Source organism: Falco rusticolus, chromosome 10, assembly GCF_015220075.1.
Source record: "Falco rusticolus isolate bFalRus1 chromosome 10, bFalRus1.pri, whole genome shotgun sequence".
NCBI lineage: Eukaryota > Metazoa > Chordata > Aves > Falconiformes > Falconidae > Falco > Falco rusticolus.
Genome location: NC_051196.1, coordinates 21,763,612 through 21,780,956, shown reverse-complemented (window position 1 = coordinate 21,780,956; position 17,345 = coordinate 21,763,612). Strand labels below are relative to the sequence as shown.

The 17,345-nt window shown below is 49.4% G+C and overlaps 1 protein-coding gene and 1 long non-coding RNA gene across 5 annotated transcripts in view; one reads left to right on the top strand and one right to left on the bottom strand.

Moving 5' to 3' along the window:
- The window catches only part of NOL4L (nucleolar protein 4 like), a 63,798-nt gene that overhangs the window by 26,139 nt on the left and 20,314 nt on the right, over nucleotides 1-17,345 (bottom strand). The window contains exons 3-4 of one of the 3 annotated variants that reach the window (XM_037402650.1): nucleotides 15,975-16,086; nucleotides 11,365-11,474 (exon numbers count right to left, since the gene is read on the bottom strand). In XM_037402650.1, the coding sequence (XP_037258547.1) occupies nucleotides 11,365-11,474; nucleotides 15,975-16,086 (222 nt within the window). Of the gene's footprint in view, nucleotides 1-144; nucleotides 419-613; nucleotides 775-11,364; nucleotides 11,475-15,974; nucleotides 16,087-17,345 lie in introns of those variants that run through there. The other 2 variants (XM_037402652.1, XM_037402653.1) reach the window with 2 other exon arrangements.
- LOC119154755 lies at nucleotides 873-2,362 on the top strand. 2 transcript variants are annotated; one of them, XR_005106527.1, is made up of 2 exons: nucleotides 873-1,069; nucleotides 1,435-2,362. It is a non-coding gene; the product is annotated as an uncharacterized LOC119154755 (long non-coding RNA). The 2 variants fall into 2 exon arrangements; XR_005106528.1 differs by having other exon boundaries at nucleotides 875-1,049.

Below are 17,345 nucleotides of genomic sequence, written 5' to 3'. Positions count from 1 at the left end.
CCGGGCGAACGTCCCCGGGTCCCCGTCCCGCCCCCCGCGCCCCTCCGCCGGCAGGTAAATAAATACGGCCGCGATGGAGCCCTGCCCGGGGCTGCGCACGGGGCTCAGCGTGCGGCGGGGATTGACACGTAAGTAGGGCTTTACCTCCAGGGAGGCGGCTATTTCCAGCACAATCCCCGCCCGGGGCCGGGGCCGGGGCGGGCGGCGCGGCGATGGCGGCGCGGGGCCGGTGCCCGGGAATTGATGGGGCCGGAGCGCTCCCGCCGCCGCCTCCTCCCACTTTCTTCGGCGCTTTTGTGCTCTTCCGGGGAAGGGGGAGCCGCGCCGGGCGCGGGGAAGGACGCGCCAGCCGCCCCCCGCCGCCGCCGCCAGCCCCGCGGCCGCCCCGCAACTTCCCGGGGCAGCGGGGCGGCACGGCCGCTCCCCCCGGAGTTGGGGCCGGGCCCCGCGGCCGCCCCCCCGCCCCGCCCCGCCCCGCCCGCCACTGCCCCCCCCTTCCTCCTCCTCCTCCTCCCCGCAGCACCGCGTGGAGCCCCCGCGCATCCCACCACCCCCCACATCCCCCGCCCGGGGCCGCCGCCGGGGGCCGGGGGCCCGGGGGGCCGGTGCCTACCTGGAGCGGGGCCCGGGGCCTGCCGGCCTGCGCCAGCCCGGCGGCGCGGCTGGGAGCGCGGGGCGGAGGGACGGAGGGACGGAGGGAGGGGGCCCGGGCTGGCGGCGCTCCGGAGAGGCTGACAACCAGCTGCTGCCCGGGGAGAGGGGCCGGCGCTGCGGAGCGCGTCACTCCCGGCTCCCGGGGGGGGGGGGGCCGGGGAGGCGGAGGGGGGCGAGCGGGGCCCGGCCGCAGGCGGAGGCGGCGGGGGAAGGGGAGCGGGGCCGCGGGGGGCGGGCGCACCGGGCCGGGCGCGGCGGGGGGCGCGGGGAGCCGCGCCTGGAAGAGCACATTGTGGAGGGCCGGGGAGGGCCCTTCCTCCCGGAGGAAGAGACAATGTCCAGGGCCGGGCGCCTGCTGGAGAGCCGCGAGAATGCACGGCCGGAGGCACGGCTCGGTACGGCACGGAACGGATCGGTACGGCACGGCCGGGGGGGACGCAACCCGCTCGGGCATCCTCCGCTCGGCACGACCCGGGGGGGCTGTCACCCATCCGGGCACGGCACGGGGGGCTGCAACACGCCCGGCTCGGCTCGGCTCGGCACGGCACGGTGAGCCGCAGCCCGGCCCGGGGACACCCCTTGCAGCCCGGCCCCGGGAGCGCCGGGCCGCGCAGCGCCGGGGTTTGGCCGTGCCGCGGGGTGCAAGTTGCGGGAGCCCGGCAGCAGGTCCCCGGGGTGCGGGGGGGGGGGTTGCCCCGCAGCCCCCCTTCCCCTGCGCTCCGGGGGTGCAGCAGGGCCCAGGCCCCGCGCTGCCGCCTCTGCTGAATCCTTTTGTTTCAGACGATTCTCCCTCTCGCACCGTGGGAGCAGAAGAGGACCCCGCTCTGCCAGCAGCAGCAGCACTCAGCGCCGCAGCCTCTGCCTGAACACTGGATCTCAGCTGCTGTTAAACCAGCCCCTCTTCAAGCCAGCTCCGTGACAGCAAAGCTGCCCACCACGCTCAGCTGTGCCCCCAGCACAGCCCCGTTCAGGGCACCATGCCACCGGGTCCCCGGGAGGGATGGGGATGCTGCACCCCGGCTCCAGACGGGCAGTGTGGGGTGTCCTGGTATCCCCCAGGACTGGTACCCGCTCCCAGACAAGGCCCTGAGGGCAGCAGGGCGGTGACCTCCCGCCCGCCCAGCTGTGGATAGCATGGCCTCGATGGGTGCCAGCACCTTGGCACACCCCTCCCCAGCCCATCTCATGTCTCTCGCTGTTTAATGGTTACGAAGGAAATTTTTATGAAATAAACCAAGTGTAACAGATTCAGCGGCGGAGCCTGCAGTAGGCTGGTGCCAGAGCCGAGGATGGGAACTGCCACTGCCACGTTGGTGTTTATGGCTTGTTAGTGCGGATGTCCAATTATGATGTTATCTACTCCCGAGTTAACGACTTCACTGCTAGGGAAAGCAAGGGAGGAGGGGTGGCTCAGGAAGATCCAAGGAGGCCAGAGGTGGGAGGTGAAAATGGGTATCGCACAGTATTGCATTTCCATCTCTTCGGGGCTGATCCATGGAGCCAGAAGCTGAAGGGTGAGAGTGGCTGGGGGGCCTCCCGCAGGAAGCAGCCGGCCGGGAGGGCAGCGGGCTGTGAGCCCCCAGCTGCAGGGCCTTCTCTGCTCCCTTCCAGCTCAATGGCTGCTGCTCCTCCCTGAAGCTAAAATAAAATCCTGACCATTTAAGGTGAACCGGAGACTTGCGTGGACCTCAGCGGAGCGGGCTTTTAACCCCTTCCCATTGCTGGGCTTTGTTTCCTCCTTGCGCTCCCTTTGGCTTCGAACTAGACCAGCTTAAAGCCATTTAGGAGAGCACGTCCCCCTGGGAGCAGCCTGCCCCTCTGTTTGGAGAGCTCGCAGAGGACACAAACCAGCCAGGGTGCAAGGTTTGAAGCACAGTCACTATTCTGTGCTGCCTCACCATGTGGACACTTATTTTATACTAAGTGCCTTTGTGGGGGTTAGGTTAATCCACTTTGGAAATGGATTAACCTAAATTTCGCATGGGCAAACTTAGTGCCGAGCAGCCGTGTCCACACAGGGAGCAAGGGAGGAACAGCAGTTCAGCAATAGCTGCTGGGCAGGAGCTTTTCCCCGGGCAGGAGAGGGGTCCTGACCCCAAGGGGGGGTCACTGCCGTTACAAGTGGGGTCATGAGCCCAACAGAAATGCAATTGTTTGTGCCAGCACTCAGGGTCACGAGGCTGGCAGAAGTGGAGCTCACCGGCGGAAGAGGGGCTGCCTCCAGAAATAGCTAGGGAAGCTTTGGGAAACAGCACACCAAGCTCCTTTCCAGTGGGTATTTTTTGGATTAAATTATCTAGGGGGAAATAACTGGCAATTAGATATAGAACTGGTAATAATAATTTATCAAGTTGTCATGAACAGGGGTAAGTGCCTTACGAGATTCCACGTTAAAAAAAATGCACACCACAATAAACCAGTACTACTGTTATTATATACACATCAAATATATTATTTATAAGCTGCTTCCTTCCCTCTGTCCTCACAACGTGTTCATTAAATCTGGTCCCTGCAAACCCCTTCACGCAGACACAGATCTGCCCATGCAGAAAACCAGGGGCTCCCCATCAGGCTGTGCTGGCCCAGACAGGGTCCCGTCGGCTGCCACCAGAGCCACACGTCCTAGGAAGAGCCGTGCCCTGGCTGCAACAGCCCCTGCACCGCACAGCCTGCCCACGTACCAGGCAGTGACGCTTCCAAGGACATCGCTGACGGCGCCCTGACCTCATCTGTTGTAATTTCCTAAGGCAAGGCTCCACAAGAATACCGGGACTGCTGTCAAACCCAGGAATAAATGGCATTTAAGGCACTGTAGGAGCTTAATTGAATAGTTGTGGTGGTGATGAGTGTGAGCACGGTGATCTAGTGGTGAGAGCAGGGGACTGCAGGACAGCAGGATCTGGCCACGATGCCAGAGGAGTCACTGACTCATGGGCGACCTTGTGCGAGTCACTTGATGTTCTTGTGCCTCTGAAAAGTAGGTTAAATAACAAATGGGCCCTCCTGCATCGGGTCCTCTGTGACCACCAAACCCTACGGGGTAATAAGCATTAAAAAAATAATCTCGCAGAGGCAAAGCCAGGAAGGAAAGACGGGCAAGAGGCACAGTGCTGCAGAAGAGCTGCCGAAGGAGAGCCCCAGTCGCATGGCACGAGGGGGATGCGCAGCTCTTATCAACACTGTATTGTAACTGATCTGCCATCCAGAGCAGAGTCAGGAAAAAAACAGAGCGTAAAGATTTGGGAAAGGTTATTATAGACCAGATTTGTTGTGGGCTGAGGGCTGTATTCATTCCCATTTCATCTTAGTCGCTCCTTTGGTAAAAGTAGCAGTTGTTAGCATCTGGCATATGGATGAATAAAAGGTGGTTGGTTTTTTTTCCCAGGAGCCAAGGCCAAGAGATGGAATGGAAATACAGCTCCGTACTTTATGGCTACACCAGTCACTGCCAAGTAAAGGAGCAGGAAAGGAGTTTTTTCTGTGGATGGAATTTGCCTTCCTCTGGAGTACGGGGAATGGGTACCTGAAGCGACGGGTGAATTGCAGTCAAATATCCCCTAACATTTCTTGCCAAAGCCTGAACCCACAGCACCACCAAGAAAGTCTGTGTTGCGTTATACATTGAAGATGACCCTCACAGCTTATCTCTTGGCCACCCAAATCAGAATCAAGCCAACATAAACAGAACCACCACTAAACCCATTTTTGGCCATTCTCAAGCCATACCATGAGTTTCAGAATCCACCTTTGCATGTAACATGGACGCCTCAGAGATACATGCACTCCTTTTGCAGGCACACAGCTCACGATGTGGATCTTAGGAGCCTGTGCAACCAGGCAAGGTGCAAGCCTGCCTGCGCAGGTTTAACAGCAGCGGAAACAAAAGCACGTACGCGATTCAAGGTTAAAAAGCTGAACCACACAGCTTCATCTTCTATAATAACGGAAATCATTAATAATAGTTCGCGCTCTCAAAGTAGATGCCATCCAAGCTCTTGAAGAGCTTTATTAGTGAGCGAGACCTCAGAAGTCTCTCTAAGGTATTATCCCCTTTTTAAAGGGAGAAGGCAATTAAGAAACAGCCATTTGTGTGACTTGATCAAAGTCAACATATAGCACGTCAGCACCTGAGCTTGGGAGACGATGCAGAAAACCTCACTGTGCAAAGCCTTCCACAGGTACAGGGCAAATGGAACTGGACCCATGAGACTGTTCCATGGATGTCAAATGCTTTTGTCACCCTGAGATTCAGGTCTTTGCTTTTTCCCTTGGAAATGTTTCCTAGCACCACTTTATGAGACCTGAACCAAAGCTTTGTTTCCAGTTCTACTGGGAACAGATGCCTTTGATGCTGGTTGCTGCACAGGGAATGGGCAGCATCTCTCCTCATCAAATAGGGGAGGTACTTGGAAGGAATGAATTAAAGACAGACAGTGTGGGGTTTGGCCCTACTCATTCAGGGTTCCCAGAAACAGGCTCAAGCAGCTCGGCTTTAGTAGGCTACTTGGACCACACTGCTGGATAAAGTGCACTGGGGGGTAACTGTGCACAGTGGAAGGCAATCAGCCCTAATTACCCACAATGGATCAACCCCAGTGCAGAAAAGCCTTGTTGTGAAGCAAGCGGGGAACCCACGTGGGCTTTGCGTGGCCCAGCCTGTGCGGGACCCAATGGCTGCGTCTGTGCAGGGCTGAGCTCCATGGAGTCACTGTCACCAGCTCAGGGGACTCCACACATCCCAGCCAAGCGCCACTGACCCGTCCTTCCTCCCAGGCACTGCGAGCACAGGCTGCTACTGCCTGGTTCGCACCTGCCTGCCATGTCCTGCTCCTGTGTGATGCGACCCAGCCTGCTGCTAGCACAACAATCATAGCTCCCCCGAGGGTGAGATAAACTTCTAAACAACCCCCAGCCACTTCCCCAGGACCTTAGTTAAGCTGCACAACAACACAGGGAAGCAAACAGAGAGTGGGAAAGAGATCAGCTTCTCTCCACTGGTGCACAGCTACCAGTGAGTAAAACAAACCAGACCAGTCACACGCAGCAACTAAATACAGCCGAGCAGCTCAGGAGGATGAATTGCGCCTAGAATCGCTGGAACTGGGCAATGCCACCTCCTTTCTTACAGAAAAGAATGTGATTTTCCCCCAAAACTGCAGAGTCAGGGCCTTGGCATCACATCTCATTTGAAGATGAAAGCAGCAGTGGCAGGATTTATCCCAGCCAGCCCAAGCTGGGGTCTCAAATTGTTTGCTTGCATTGAGCACTGCATTGAACAAACACAAAGCTCACCTGTAATGCAGCTATGCTGGGAAAAATACTGAAAGATGTACGTAACAGGAAAGAAAAGCTCCTAAGTTTTTACTAGCTGGGAACATCAGAGTTAATTCCAATAACAAAAATGAGTTGACCTTCACTGAAAGCAATCCATTCACACGAGTTTGAAGCCAGGCTAAATGGTTTGATCATCTGACCTCCTGCATCTCATGAGCCATTAAGGCCAAGGATGAAAGTTTTGCTAAACTATCTTTGCTAGTAAAGAACGCTGTTATGACAGCCGGACCTGCCTCCTTGGCTTTGCCTGGACAAAGTCTGTCATTTAGGGCAGGATTGAAGTTTACCAGGCAAAGCCCACTTCTGCCAGCAACCTCACCAGCAGGCTTTGCTGGCGCAGACCTACCGGCAAGCCTTTATCGTATTGATTAAATCTATTTCAAACAGCTATGGTCATGATGCCTCACTCTGTGTACGGCCAATATTGCCTTTTCTTCTGTGTGTAAGGGTGCATTTAGGGAACTTCTCTAGTGCCCCAAAGTGTGTTAAAAATTAACAGCAGGAAACAAAGATCTTCACAAGCCAAGGAACAGCCTCTTGAATGGGAGTTATCAAGTTGATTTAGAGATATTTATTCCTGGAGATGTTTAACACCCTCTTTAATGGACTGGGAAGTATCTTATCATTCTCATGTGATGCAAACGCATCATCCCACTTCCTTCTAAATACTGACTGCACGCTTCGGCCTTCTCTGCACATTGATGAACACATACAGCGTTTCTTGGGGATCCCTTCGCTAAGCACTCCAACAGCTAAATCCAGGTCCCAGACCTCACCCAGCAGCTGCCAGCTCTGCCAGATTTGTTTCTGGTCTCTGGACTACATGAAATGAGACGTTTGCAATTCTCACCAGTGAACTTACAGACTGAAAATGAAAACCTAGTGTGCCTTCTTCTGCAGCTGCTTGCTCCCCTCCCTGCCTTGGCTGCCTCCCCTGTGCCAGTTCTGCACCCCCAGGATTAGTCTGGAGATGGATCTGAAGCAGAAGGAAGCAAGCGAGCTGCCAGAGGAAGATGTTCTGGTAATACCTGAGCCTTCTGGGACACTGAAGTGAGCAAGCGCTGTAACAGGGGGACCAGGGAGAAAGGAGAGTGGAAGGAGGAGGACTTAACATTGCAAAGCAGCCTCTGGTCATGAGGCTCCATGAGCTCCCAAAGCCTGCAGAGGATGCTTGATCCTCACCAGCACTAGATGAAGCCAACTTCTTGTACATCCGTGGGATCTGAACGCCTGCATACCCCCCTTCCAGGGTTACTGTGGTGTTTGGGTTAAAATATTGCCTGAAATTGTGTTTTGTAAACTGCTTCACATCCGTGCACCATCACACACTCCAGGTTTACTGGGAAATTACTGGGTGGATGGAGTGTGTGGCAGTGCAGGACAAGGCTCTGTCCCTCTCAAACGCTTACAAGTCAGCGTAGCAAAGCCATAGCAACAAGAAAAATGCTCATGTTATTTCTCATCCAAGAGCAGCTCCTGCTATTCACTGATTGCATGACCTTCTGTCAGCAGTCATTGAAGCAACCTTTCAAAACATTTCTGTATCATTTAAATCTGGTTACTCGGCCCTGGACTGTATCTGCCAAGGTAGCAGCAACATCTCCAGAGCAGAGAGAGCCTGGCATTTCAGTACTAGGATTTGTTCTCTTAGAATCTCTATATTCCACCAGCCACCAGTGGAAATCATGCCCGACAGTGTGGAATGAAAAATAAATCTAAAGCTGAGTTTAAGTAAGACAGAAAATGACTGCAATAAACTCGAGGAACCAACCATTTAAAAATCCTAATATTTAGCGTTTGAAAATAAGGTGGAAGGATCATTATAGATAAACATCAAATATCTTCTTTTCATTCCTTTTTGCTGCTAGATTGGGAAGGTCAGAAGTTCAGAGATGCTTTAATGCCTCAGTAGATACCCTGAAACATGGCTAATTCAGCACTCTGTGGCAAGAGTAAGGGTCCCAATTTATCTCACACATGTGAGAATTGATATAAAATGGGAATGAAGGAAGACTCACACCCCAGAAGCTTCTGCATGTTCTAGTGAACCCAATTTAAGCAACATGGGTCACAGTTGTTTTCCATCATGCCAAAATAAATGTACTGACTCTGAGAAATATACCAAAGGATATTCTGCAGGAACTCTTCATTTTGTGAGCAACTATGTAAAGAGCTCCTCTTCTGACTGCTTTTTGTCCCTAAGCAGAGATAAAATGCTTTCTCTAAAGTTCTTCTGGCTGTGCTTCCTTCTGGAGACACTGTTGCCTTAATACTGATGTGCTTAGCAGCACTAATAAATTACAGTTACACGTACACTTTTTTTTTCTCTGAATAATGAAGTTAAAAGGCCACTTTGGCATAAATTCATTCATTGTTACCCCAAGTGAAGCAAGTTCCTCCCTGGTGCTGCTGCATACAAATAATTGCTTTTGGCAAAAGCCTAGCCTAACACAAGTGCGTTGCTTAATTTATTTCTGTTATCAGCCTCAAATGTTAGTGAGTGCAAGGCAGTAAGGTGGCATGGCAGAAAAGCTGTGCTAGAGAGCAACGAATATAATTTTGTAAATATTGATATACAAAACCCATGCAGGGCATGTTTATGTAGTGCAAACTTTAAAAGCAGGTTGTATTTTCTTCCTGCCTTGCATCTGTAGCAAAGTCAGAATTATTTCTATCCTCTTTAGAGGACTTTGCAGTTTGTAAACACCTGGAACCCCAACAGCTGCAAGCACTCCCTAACCCTAAAGCTCCCTCCCTGGGGAGAGGGAGAGCAGCAGCCCACGTTTCACAGCCTGTGTTCCACAAAGACTGCCAGGATCCTCCAGGCAAAAAGGATGGTACTGTCATGTTTCCAGTGCAAAGTATGAAGAAGGAAAAAACCAGCAGGGGAATGCTTTGCAGAGGGAACTGAAGCCTGGTATTGATAGTATTACACACATTTTCTTCACATAGACTTCAGCGTGAGCAGCTCCGAGTACAGCCACAGCTGCCCTAGGAGCGTGGCACTTGTTTCCCCAGGGGAAGCTGGGGAGCGTCCCGTATCTCAGCACGGATGGCACCCAAGCCCACTGGATTTTCTCCAGCATGTCCAACCACCTGTATCCTCTCCAGACTGTCATTACCTCCAGATCTGATGGAAAGCTTTAATCTGTCAGAAGTCTGAGCAATAAGACTGATCTTTTGTTATTTTGCTCTCAGAAACCAGTTTCAGCAACACACTGAACAGCAAATTCTACTTCTTCCAAATAGGTTTTTCCCTTGGCTGCTGCAGCTTGAAAAGCTTAGAAAGCTGCACTGCAACATACTGATGAGAGCTCAGGAAAAGAAAAACTTTAGAGGCAGAGAATAACATCAAGCCGTTTGATTTATGATCTAAACCAACAACTGCTGGTTGCCTCTGCTGGTCCCTTTTTTGTTCCTGTATGACATATGCTTCTATTCCAATCCTAGTGAGCTTCAAGATTATTCATGTTACATCTATCTAGTGATAGCTCCAGTGCAAACTGCTGCACCAAAATTCAGGGTATAAACTCAAATCACTAAATTACCAACCAAAGTTGTCAAAACAAGCATACCTAGGCATGCTTCAAAACTCAAGATTCAGTACTAAAGCCTGCCAGCTTCTGGGGTGTTTTTTTATTATGGAAATAAGATCAAACTGCATGTTTTCTACCTGTATAAACCGGGTACAGTAGTTTAATGAAGCTTCATAATGCACTTCTCTTGCACAGAGCTTTGGAGCCAAGAAGAATTGGTAGAAAATGCATGAACGGTAACTAAACAAACCTCTCAGACGGTCCTTTCGTATACACCAAACTTAAAAGAACTGCCTAGAATGCTGAAAAGCACAGTCAGCCTTCATGGCCCACTGAGCCCTTCACCTTGGTGAAGAACAGGTTGGTAGCCAACAGTACAGACAACAGCAGGGTCTGCAACCCCAATATCTCTCTGCTAGGAGCTGCACCGAGACCCAGCAAACACTTTGCAGAAGCCAAAGGTGGTTGGAATATGCCAGCTTTCAATCCTATTTATCCGAAAGTGGTCCTGCGGCAGCCATCAGAAGACACAAAGTGACGCATCCATCCACTCCACGTCCCCAGCCCAGCCCACCTCAGCCCAGCCCAGCCCTGCCCAGCTCAGCCCAGTTTAGCCCAGCCTAGCCACCCGGAGCTGTCCATAGTTCTACTGCCCGACCCAGCTCGAGCGCAGGACCTCGCATATTGCAGCCTTTCACATTTCAAAAGCTGCAAGATAACCTACTGCAAACAAAACCTTAAACCCACTCAAGTGTCCAACATTCGCAAAGGAAAAAAGCTGCAACAAACAGAAGTGCTTCCTGTCAGGTGCCATTTTGTCCTCCAGCAAGAAGGTTTCACTGCTGAAGTGACAGAGGAGCTCGGTACCTCTCCAGCTCCTGACAGCAAACCCACATCTGGCATTTTACACCCCGGCAATGGATGCTCTAACCAATGTCCCCTTGTGGTGCCACTAGATGAAAATACCCATTGGGCACGACTTCACAGTTCAAGCTCTCAGCAATGTTTTCCACCACTGCATGATGCAAACTCTTTCACTTCTTGCAGCTGGCAGTAATGTACAAGATCAGATTCAGGTTTCAGTGTGCCGGAAAGAAAATCCAGCACTGGCTTCCAGTGCAGATTGTGGGGAGCAAGTAAAACATACCTTTCTTTTTATAGACTGTTTCCATGGTGCACAGAGGTTCCCATAGCTAATTCTGCAGCTGCAGAACTTCAGAAAATTGCACAGCCTGGGTATAATCCTGTGGCAGTCTGCCCCATCCATTCCTGAATCAAAATCCAGTGGCGTAGCACTGTCACCAAACAACTGAGCCTTCTCCTACTTTGATGTGACGGTGGAGTGGCTGCATTTGAACTTCTTCAAGTTGCCAGTCAGTTTAACAGAGCACCAGAGCAACCGAAGACAGGTCTGGGTTTCAGACCCCACCAGCTAAAGCTCCAAGGCAATTAGGAGGAGTTAAAGAAACAAATTCCTATTTGCCATATTTGTTCTTAAGACTATTTTTTGGAAGAATTGTACATCTAAAGAAGGAGCAGACTGTTATAAGCATTAACTGCATCAACTCCATCTCTGCTCCTCTCCACTGACACAACTCTGAAGTAGGCATGTTTGCTTTCTCTGAGCCAGAAGACCAGAGGCGCACTGCTCTCCCAGCTCCCATGCACCAACCCTCACGGTACTCAGTCAGAGCCCCGCCTGCCTGGGACAAACTGGCCATTTCCAAAAGCATCCTCCAAAAATCGATGTGCCAAGCACCCATTACTCCCTTCACCCCTTCAGCACGGGCAGAAACCTGCTATGCACCTCACACTGCCCTGTGCCCGGAGCGCCACTCACCTGTTCCTGTGAATTCATTACCCGCAGCTTCATTTGCTTCAGATAAGTAGAGGTGAGGGGCATGTTGTAGTCAATGATCCCAGAAACCAAAGAGGAAGGTGGTTCGCTCTCTGAAGATCAGAGGAAAAACTTTATTTAGATACAGGGATGTGGAAGCACAAACCTATGATGTGTTCTCATAATCGTTAAACATATGTATTTGGAAGCACTTCAAATCCCTAGTGAGAGCTGGTGCCCGCTGAGCTAAGGTTCCTATAAGAACACGACCCCACCAAGAACATAATTACAGAACAGATGTTGTTTTGGGGAAAAAAAAAAAAAAAAAAAAAAGCATTGCTGTCACCTGCAGAAAAGACTACACATAACATGTAATTTTTCAGTCTACCAAACTAGAATGGCACAGAGGATGAAACCGAGTCTTGCTGATGCCTCAGAAGCACTTCCATGCAAATGGGATTTATGCAGAGGTTGATGAACAAGAACATATTTACAGCTTGCTTTAGTATTGCAAAGTCTTGCCAATTTTGCTGGGATTCCCTCAGGTAGGAGTTAACATTAAGGCAACTTATTAAGTATCTCTATCTGGTGATGAAGATTATTTTTAACACCCTCATTAAAACAGAAACTTAATTTTAAAGGTCTTTAACTTAAATTGTTCCTGTTGGTTCCTCTGGCTGCGTCATAACGAGCTCTAGAGATCACTCTAGATTCAGACCGCTCCTGCAGACCATTTTGTCTAGCCAGTCTAGAAAAGACCCCATAAAGCAAATGCTCATGCTTTTTCTGAATTCTCAAAGATTTGTCAGCTCTGCCATCACTACTGTGGAGCTTGTGAGCTCTCGGACAAGAAGACTGCTAGAACTGTCTATTCTAACACTGAATTTACAAGCTCGTGCAATGGGCTCGTTCAACAGGGAAGCTGGCGTTTCCCACTGGCATGGCTGCTGGCTAAAAGGAAGATTTCTTTGCCTTCAGTACAGGCAGATGCAAGTGTGGTGAATTAATCCAGTCTCCCAGCCCATTCTGAAGGGATGTGTGGTGCCCACTGGAAAGGAAGCTTAAGCAACAACGGATGGGGAAGAAAGATTTCCAGGAGCTGAAGGTGAACCAATAGTGGGAGGTTTTCATTCCTGCCTCTGAATCTCCCTGGCTGGCTTGCATTTTCTGGGGTCACTGGTTTCACAGGCACCTCTGACAGCCCCTTGAAAAAGAGCCTTCACAAAATGTTTTACAGCACCTTAGAAAACCCATCAACCCAAACGTAATGGGCCTGCTTTTCAGAAATGCTGAATATCAAAAAATCCCAGTGAAACTCAGCAGATACTTCACACCTCCGGAAATAGCAGATCATGCCTGATTAAGAAATGACCTGACCCAAAAAGGGTCTGTAAATGACTTAAAGCTCACAGTTTTTTGCAAAACTTCTGTATCAAGATGCTAACTGAGTCCATGGAAATACAATGCTTTTTTCCCAGGTCCATCTTACTCATCCCTGGGCAGCTGAAGCCCTCCTGCCTGTGGATGCAGGAAAGGGTGGCCAAGAGCTACCCAGGCCATTGGCTCACTCAAATATGAAGGTGCAAATGTTTTTAGGAGCCTTGTAAACTAATTTCTCCCTTCTTTTGTCACGGTGTTAGTGATCTCTGTCATGCTTCAACCTACAGATTAATTAAGAGCATTTCTATGTCTCTATATACTAAGCACCCAAAATAACCCATTATTCTAATGTGCAAGGATGTTCCTTTGTGGTGAAAAGATGTTAAAAATCACAGAGCAAGGGGTGCTTCTTGCAGTCTGGTTCTGCAGCAAAAGGGAAAACAGCTCCCAGAAAAAAACCTGCCACCTATCCAGGCTGGCTAAGGTCATCGATATTAAGAAGAGTTTAGGAGAGCATTTGCTAAGAGTAACAAAGACAGAGCTGCTCCTTCCTTGAAGCACAGGAGTGGATGAGGTGAGTCTTTCAGACCTGAGGATGATATGTTGCTTTCCTGGCATCCCCCACTTAATAGTTCAGTGATGCAGAAATGAAAGAGGCTCAACAGAAGCAGCTCAGCATCCTCAGATGGGGAGGGAGGTAGATGATCTTTGGTGCTTAGATTCTGCCTAAAACCATCCTGATGTAAATCTGGAATAATCCCATTAGCAGCCACAAATTTACTGTGAACTTGTGCAACTGCAACAGATAAGAGCTTGAGCCCAAGAAACTGAAACCTTTTTTGTTTTAAAAGAAAAAAACTCTTTGTTTTAAAAAGCCTGGGGCACTCCATGGGAACAATTCTCATAGCCTACGTCACCAGAGGGGGCTCCTGGAATCCTTTAGCTCATTTTGCAAAAAAATTATCTATATCACATGCCCCAGTAGTTGGACACACAGACGGAATAGGCAGAATGGTTTAAAGTAAAATGGTTTCAATCCTAATTCCACGCTTGACAGTGTAAAGAGATCACAGTGAAGTCCAGTGATGTTAAAAGTTTCCCATGAGCAAGACAATTTGATTTTAAGAACTATGTGGGTGCCCTGCAGGGTTTGATGTCAAATATATTTAATTAGGGATTTTTGTGATCGCAAATGAAATGTGTTGAGACTCATTTAATGGACAAGAGAAGCAGGAAAGGATGGGAATGACTCAAATTTTTTCATCTTACTGCATTAAACTGTATCTACATATGCTTGTACGTGTGTATGTACATGCACACACCTAGGTAATTCTTCTATGACCCCAAGGCAATTTGGTCCCAATAAATATCTGAATATGCAGCAGTGAAATCAGGCACTCTTCCCCAGTAAGGGTTACCTTATCTAATCTACTCTGAGCATTTTCACAGGTACTTAGCCACTATTTAGGCACTACTCAGAGCAGAAAGGCACTTCTTCCATTCCTGGTGGGTGAGAAGCAGGACCTTTTATGTGTGGGATCCTGTTCTCCTGTTTATTTTTAAAAGAACTGCTAAGGGGGAAAGCTTTATGTAAATAACTGATAATTTATATTCATTTATGAATTTGCTCAGGACAGCCAGATCTCAGCCCTGATGATGGTTTCCACAGCTGGGACTGCTTTGGGAAGGATACTCAGTACCTGGTGTTCTCTGAGCTCCTTCTGAGCCCAGATTGGTGCTGTGCCACTGGGAGAGGCACGGGAGAAGTGGGGATGGTGGGTGGGCAGGAGAGAGCCCCTGAAGGAACAATGAGCATTTTCATCAGTTGCCTTCTGAGAAGGGATCCTGAGCTCCGGGGCTGACTGCTCGGCTAGAGCCAAGTATGTAGTAAAGTGTCCTGGTTTGGGTCAAGCCAACAGGCAACAACCTTGTTGGCCTGACTCATCCCATTGTCCTTCCCATCCACTGAGCTAACTGCTGCAGCTGCAGTACTTGGAATGTCACCCATGATGGATGCAGCACAATCAGTGTAAAGGTCAGGTTTGCCTCCAGTGAGGCCAAAGGCCAAAACTTCCCTTGACCTAATTGGAAAGTGGGATCGGGCCCTTAGCCGGCAGAGTGGGAAGTGCTGCAGTAATAGAGCTTAGGCTAATAAATGTCACATAGGATTATTTGGGAGAGTTTCTAAAAAAATATAACAGGTACAAAGCATTTCAGTCACTAGCTTTGGATAGCTGGCACACATAATCCACTTAAACGGAACCTCTGGGTGGTCCTTAGCTCTGCTCCTAGCAGTAAACAGTTGGAAATCGATATTTAATACTAGAAATTTTCTATTGTTGGGTCCTTTGTTCATTTAATTCTGCTCCTCTGCTTGATAAGAGCTGCCAAATGAGCCTGTTTGCTTTAATAGTTCTGAAATAGTCTAACTCTCTGCAGCTTACTTTTTTTAAAGTAGCAATTTTTTTAAAGAAGCAATTCTGTTGGGTGAAGCCTCTCAGAGTCAGTTTGATGCTTTGCATTTGATCATGAAAACAAGTTTGTAATTCAGAAAACAACACACAAACATCAGCCTTAACCATTCACTCTGGAAGGAAACGTGGTCCCACCCTATGCACTGCTCATATCTTTTAGGCCTAGGAGCTGCTGGTTGATTCCGTTTACAAAAGAACCGTAATGAGCCAATCACCACAATGGCCACGCTAATTGGTTGTATACATAGGCATAATATAACTTTGATTACCAAAACACTTTCTGCTATCAAACATAGGATCACGATAAGCATATCCATTAATTATTGCAAATTACTCCTTTATCAGAAACTTGAGTTATTCAGATATATCCAGTGTCTTTCATTACAAAATTAATAGTTTAAAGGAAAAACTTTAGGTCACTTTTTTTCAGAAACTGAAGCTTCCACCCACACACAATTATGGGTTGGTTGCAGACATATCTGTAGTATTTTTGACCCATGCTTTGTATGGTTGCACTGGGGAAGCTTGGAAAGAAAGCTAGACTGCTTCTACTCTTTAAGCTGAAAACAGTGGCAGAGAAACCAGATTTAAGCAATTCTTTCAGCTTGGCTATAAAAGTGCATGAAAAATAACACACATTAGGAAAATCGTTAGGTTAAGAAGCATCTCATCGATGGGGCAGTATCCTGACAGCTACCAGTGCTACCACGCTGGTATGAAATGCTGTGTCAGCTCTGCTGGCAGAACTCATGTCTTTACCTTTGGGCTCCAGTCCGTTGGAGTTGAAATGCATCCTCTTCTGGCACTCGGTGCAACTCATCAGGAACCTGGTCACAGCTTCTCTCGGGAGAAAAGCATAGGTCTCTGCAATCTGGGAAAACAACGAGACAGCTGTATGTCCTGGGTGAGGGGGAATGCCTAATGGAGAGCCAGGTGGAGGGCAGGGGAGACCACGGGCAGCCTCCCACCTCACCCTCTCAGCCTAGACGAGAGCATCAATGACTCACAGCAACACATCGTTCCCTTCGGGTTGGTCCTGGGATCCCTGAACCCCTCCCCCTGGAGCAGCTGTTGATGGAGAAACATTTTGGGAGCACAACTGGTGTGTCAGAGCAGCACTGGGATGCAAATGAACAGACCCTCGCCCTGCGTAGCCATACCTCCCCAGAAACTCTTCTCCATTCCCACCCAGAGTCTGGGAAGAGGGAAGCTACGAATGTGGAAGAATCAAATGAGAAGGTAAGGTCTCATCAGCTGTTTGCATTGTTAATTACCATCACACCAGTAACCTGAAGAATCCATTAATCTTTCGTAAGGGCAGGTCACTTTTTCCCACAATGACAATCAATTACTGTTAATAATACTTTGCACTTCTGTGACATATTTTATCTAGGGAATTGAAAACATTTTTATAAACAGTAATGAATTAAGTCTCCTGAACCTTTGTGTGATATTTATATTTTACAGAAGAGGAAAAGCTAAGGATAAATATTTAAAACTTGGATGCTTGAAGTTAAACACTATATCCAGACCTAAGCACCCACAGAAGGTGCCTGGCTATCCAAAGTCTTATTCCAATTAATACCTGCCAGCAGCAATTTTACAGCATTTCTAGTAATCAGGACTAGGTTATTAGAAGGAATTAAGCAATTTTAATGTAGATTTCTTTAAGGCCGTAAGAGACCATCAAATCATGGAGTGTGACCTTCTGCATAGCACAAGTCGGGGAACATCATCCAGGTTCTCTTGCAGCCCAGTAGCCTGAGGTTTCCCTAAAACATCCTCCAGGAAGACATCTGGTCTTAATTGGAAGGCAGTAAGAGGTGGAGAGCCCACCTCTTACTTTGGGGTTGGTTCCTACGGTTAATCACCCATCCTGTTTGGTCTAAGTGACTTGTCCTAGCACGGAGGTTCCCAAACCAGGGGCCGTGACCCCAGGAGGGGTCACAGCACTTACAAGTGGGGTCATAAAGCAGACAGAAATTCAATTGTTTGTGCCAGTCCTCAGGGCTGTGAGCCCGGCAGAAGTGGGGCTCGGAAGGGAAGCAGGGCTGCAACCAGACACCTCGCGAGTGATGGCTGGTGACGAGCCAGGAGAGCAGCCCAGGACGTCCTGATCCCTCTCCTCTG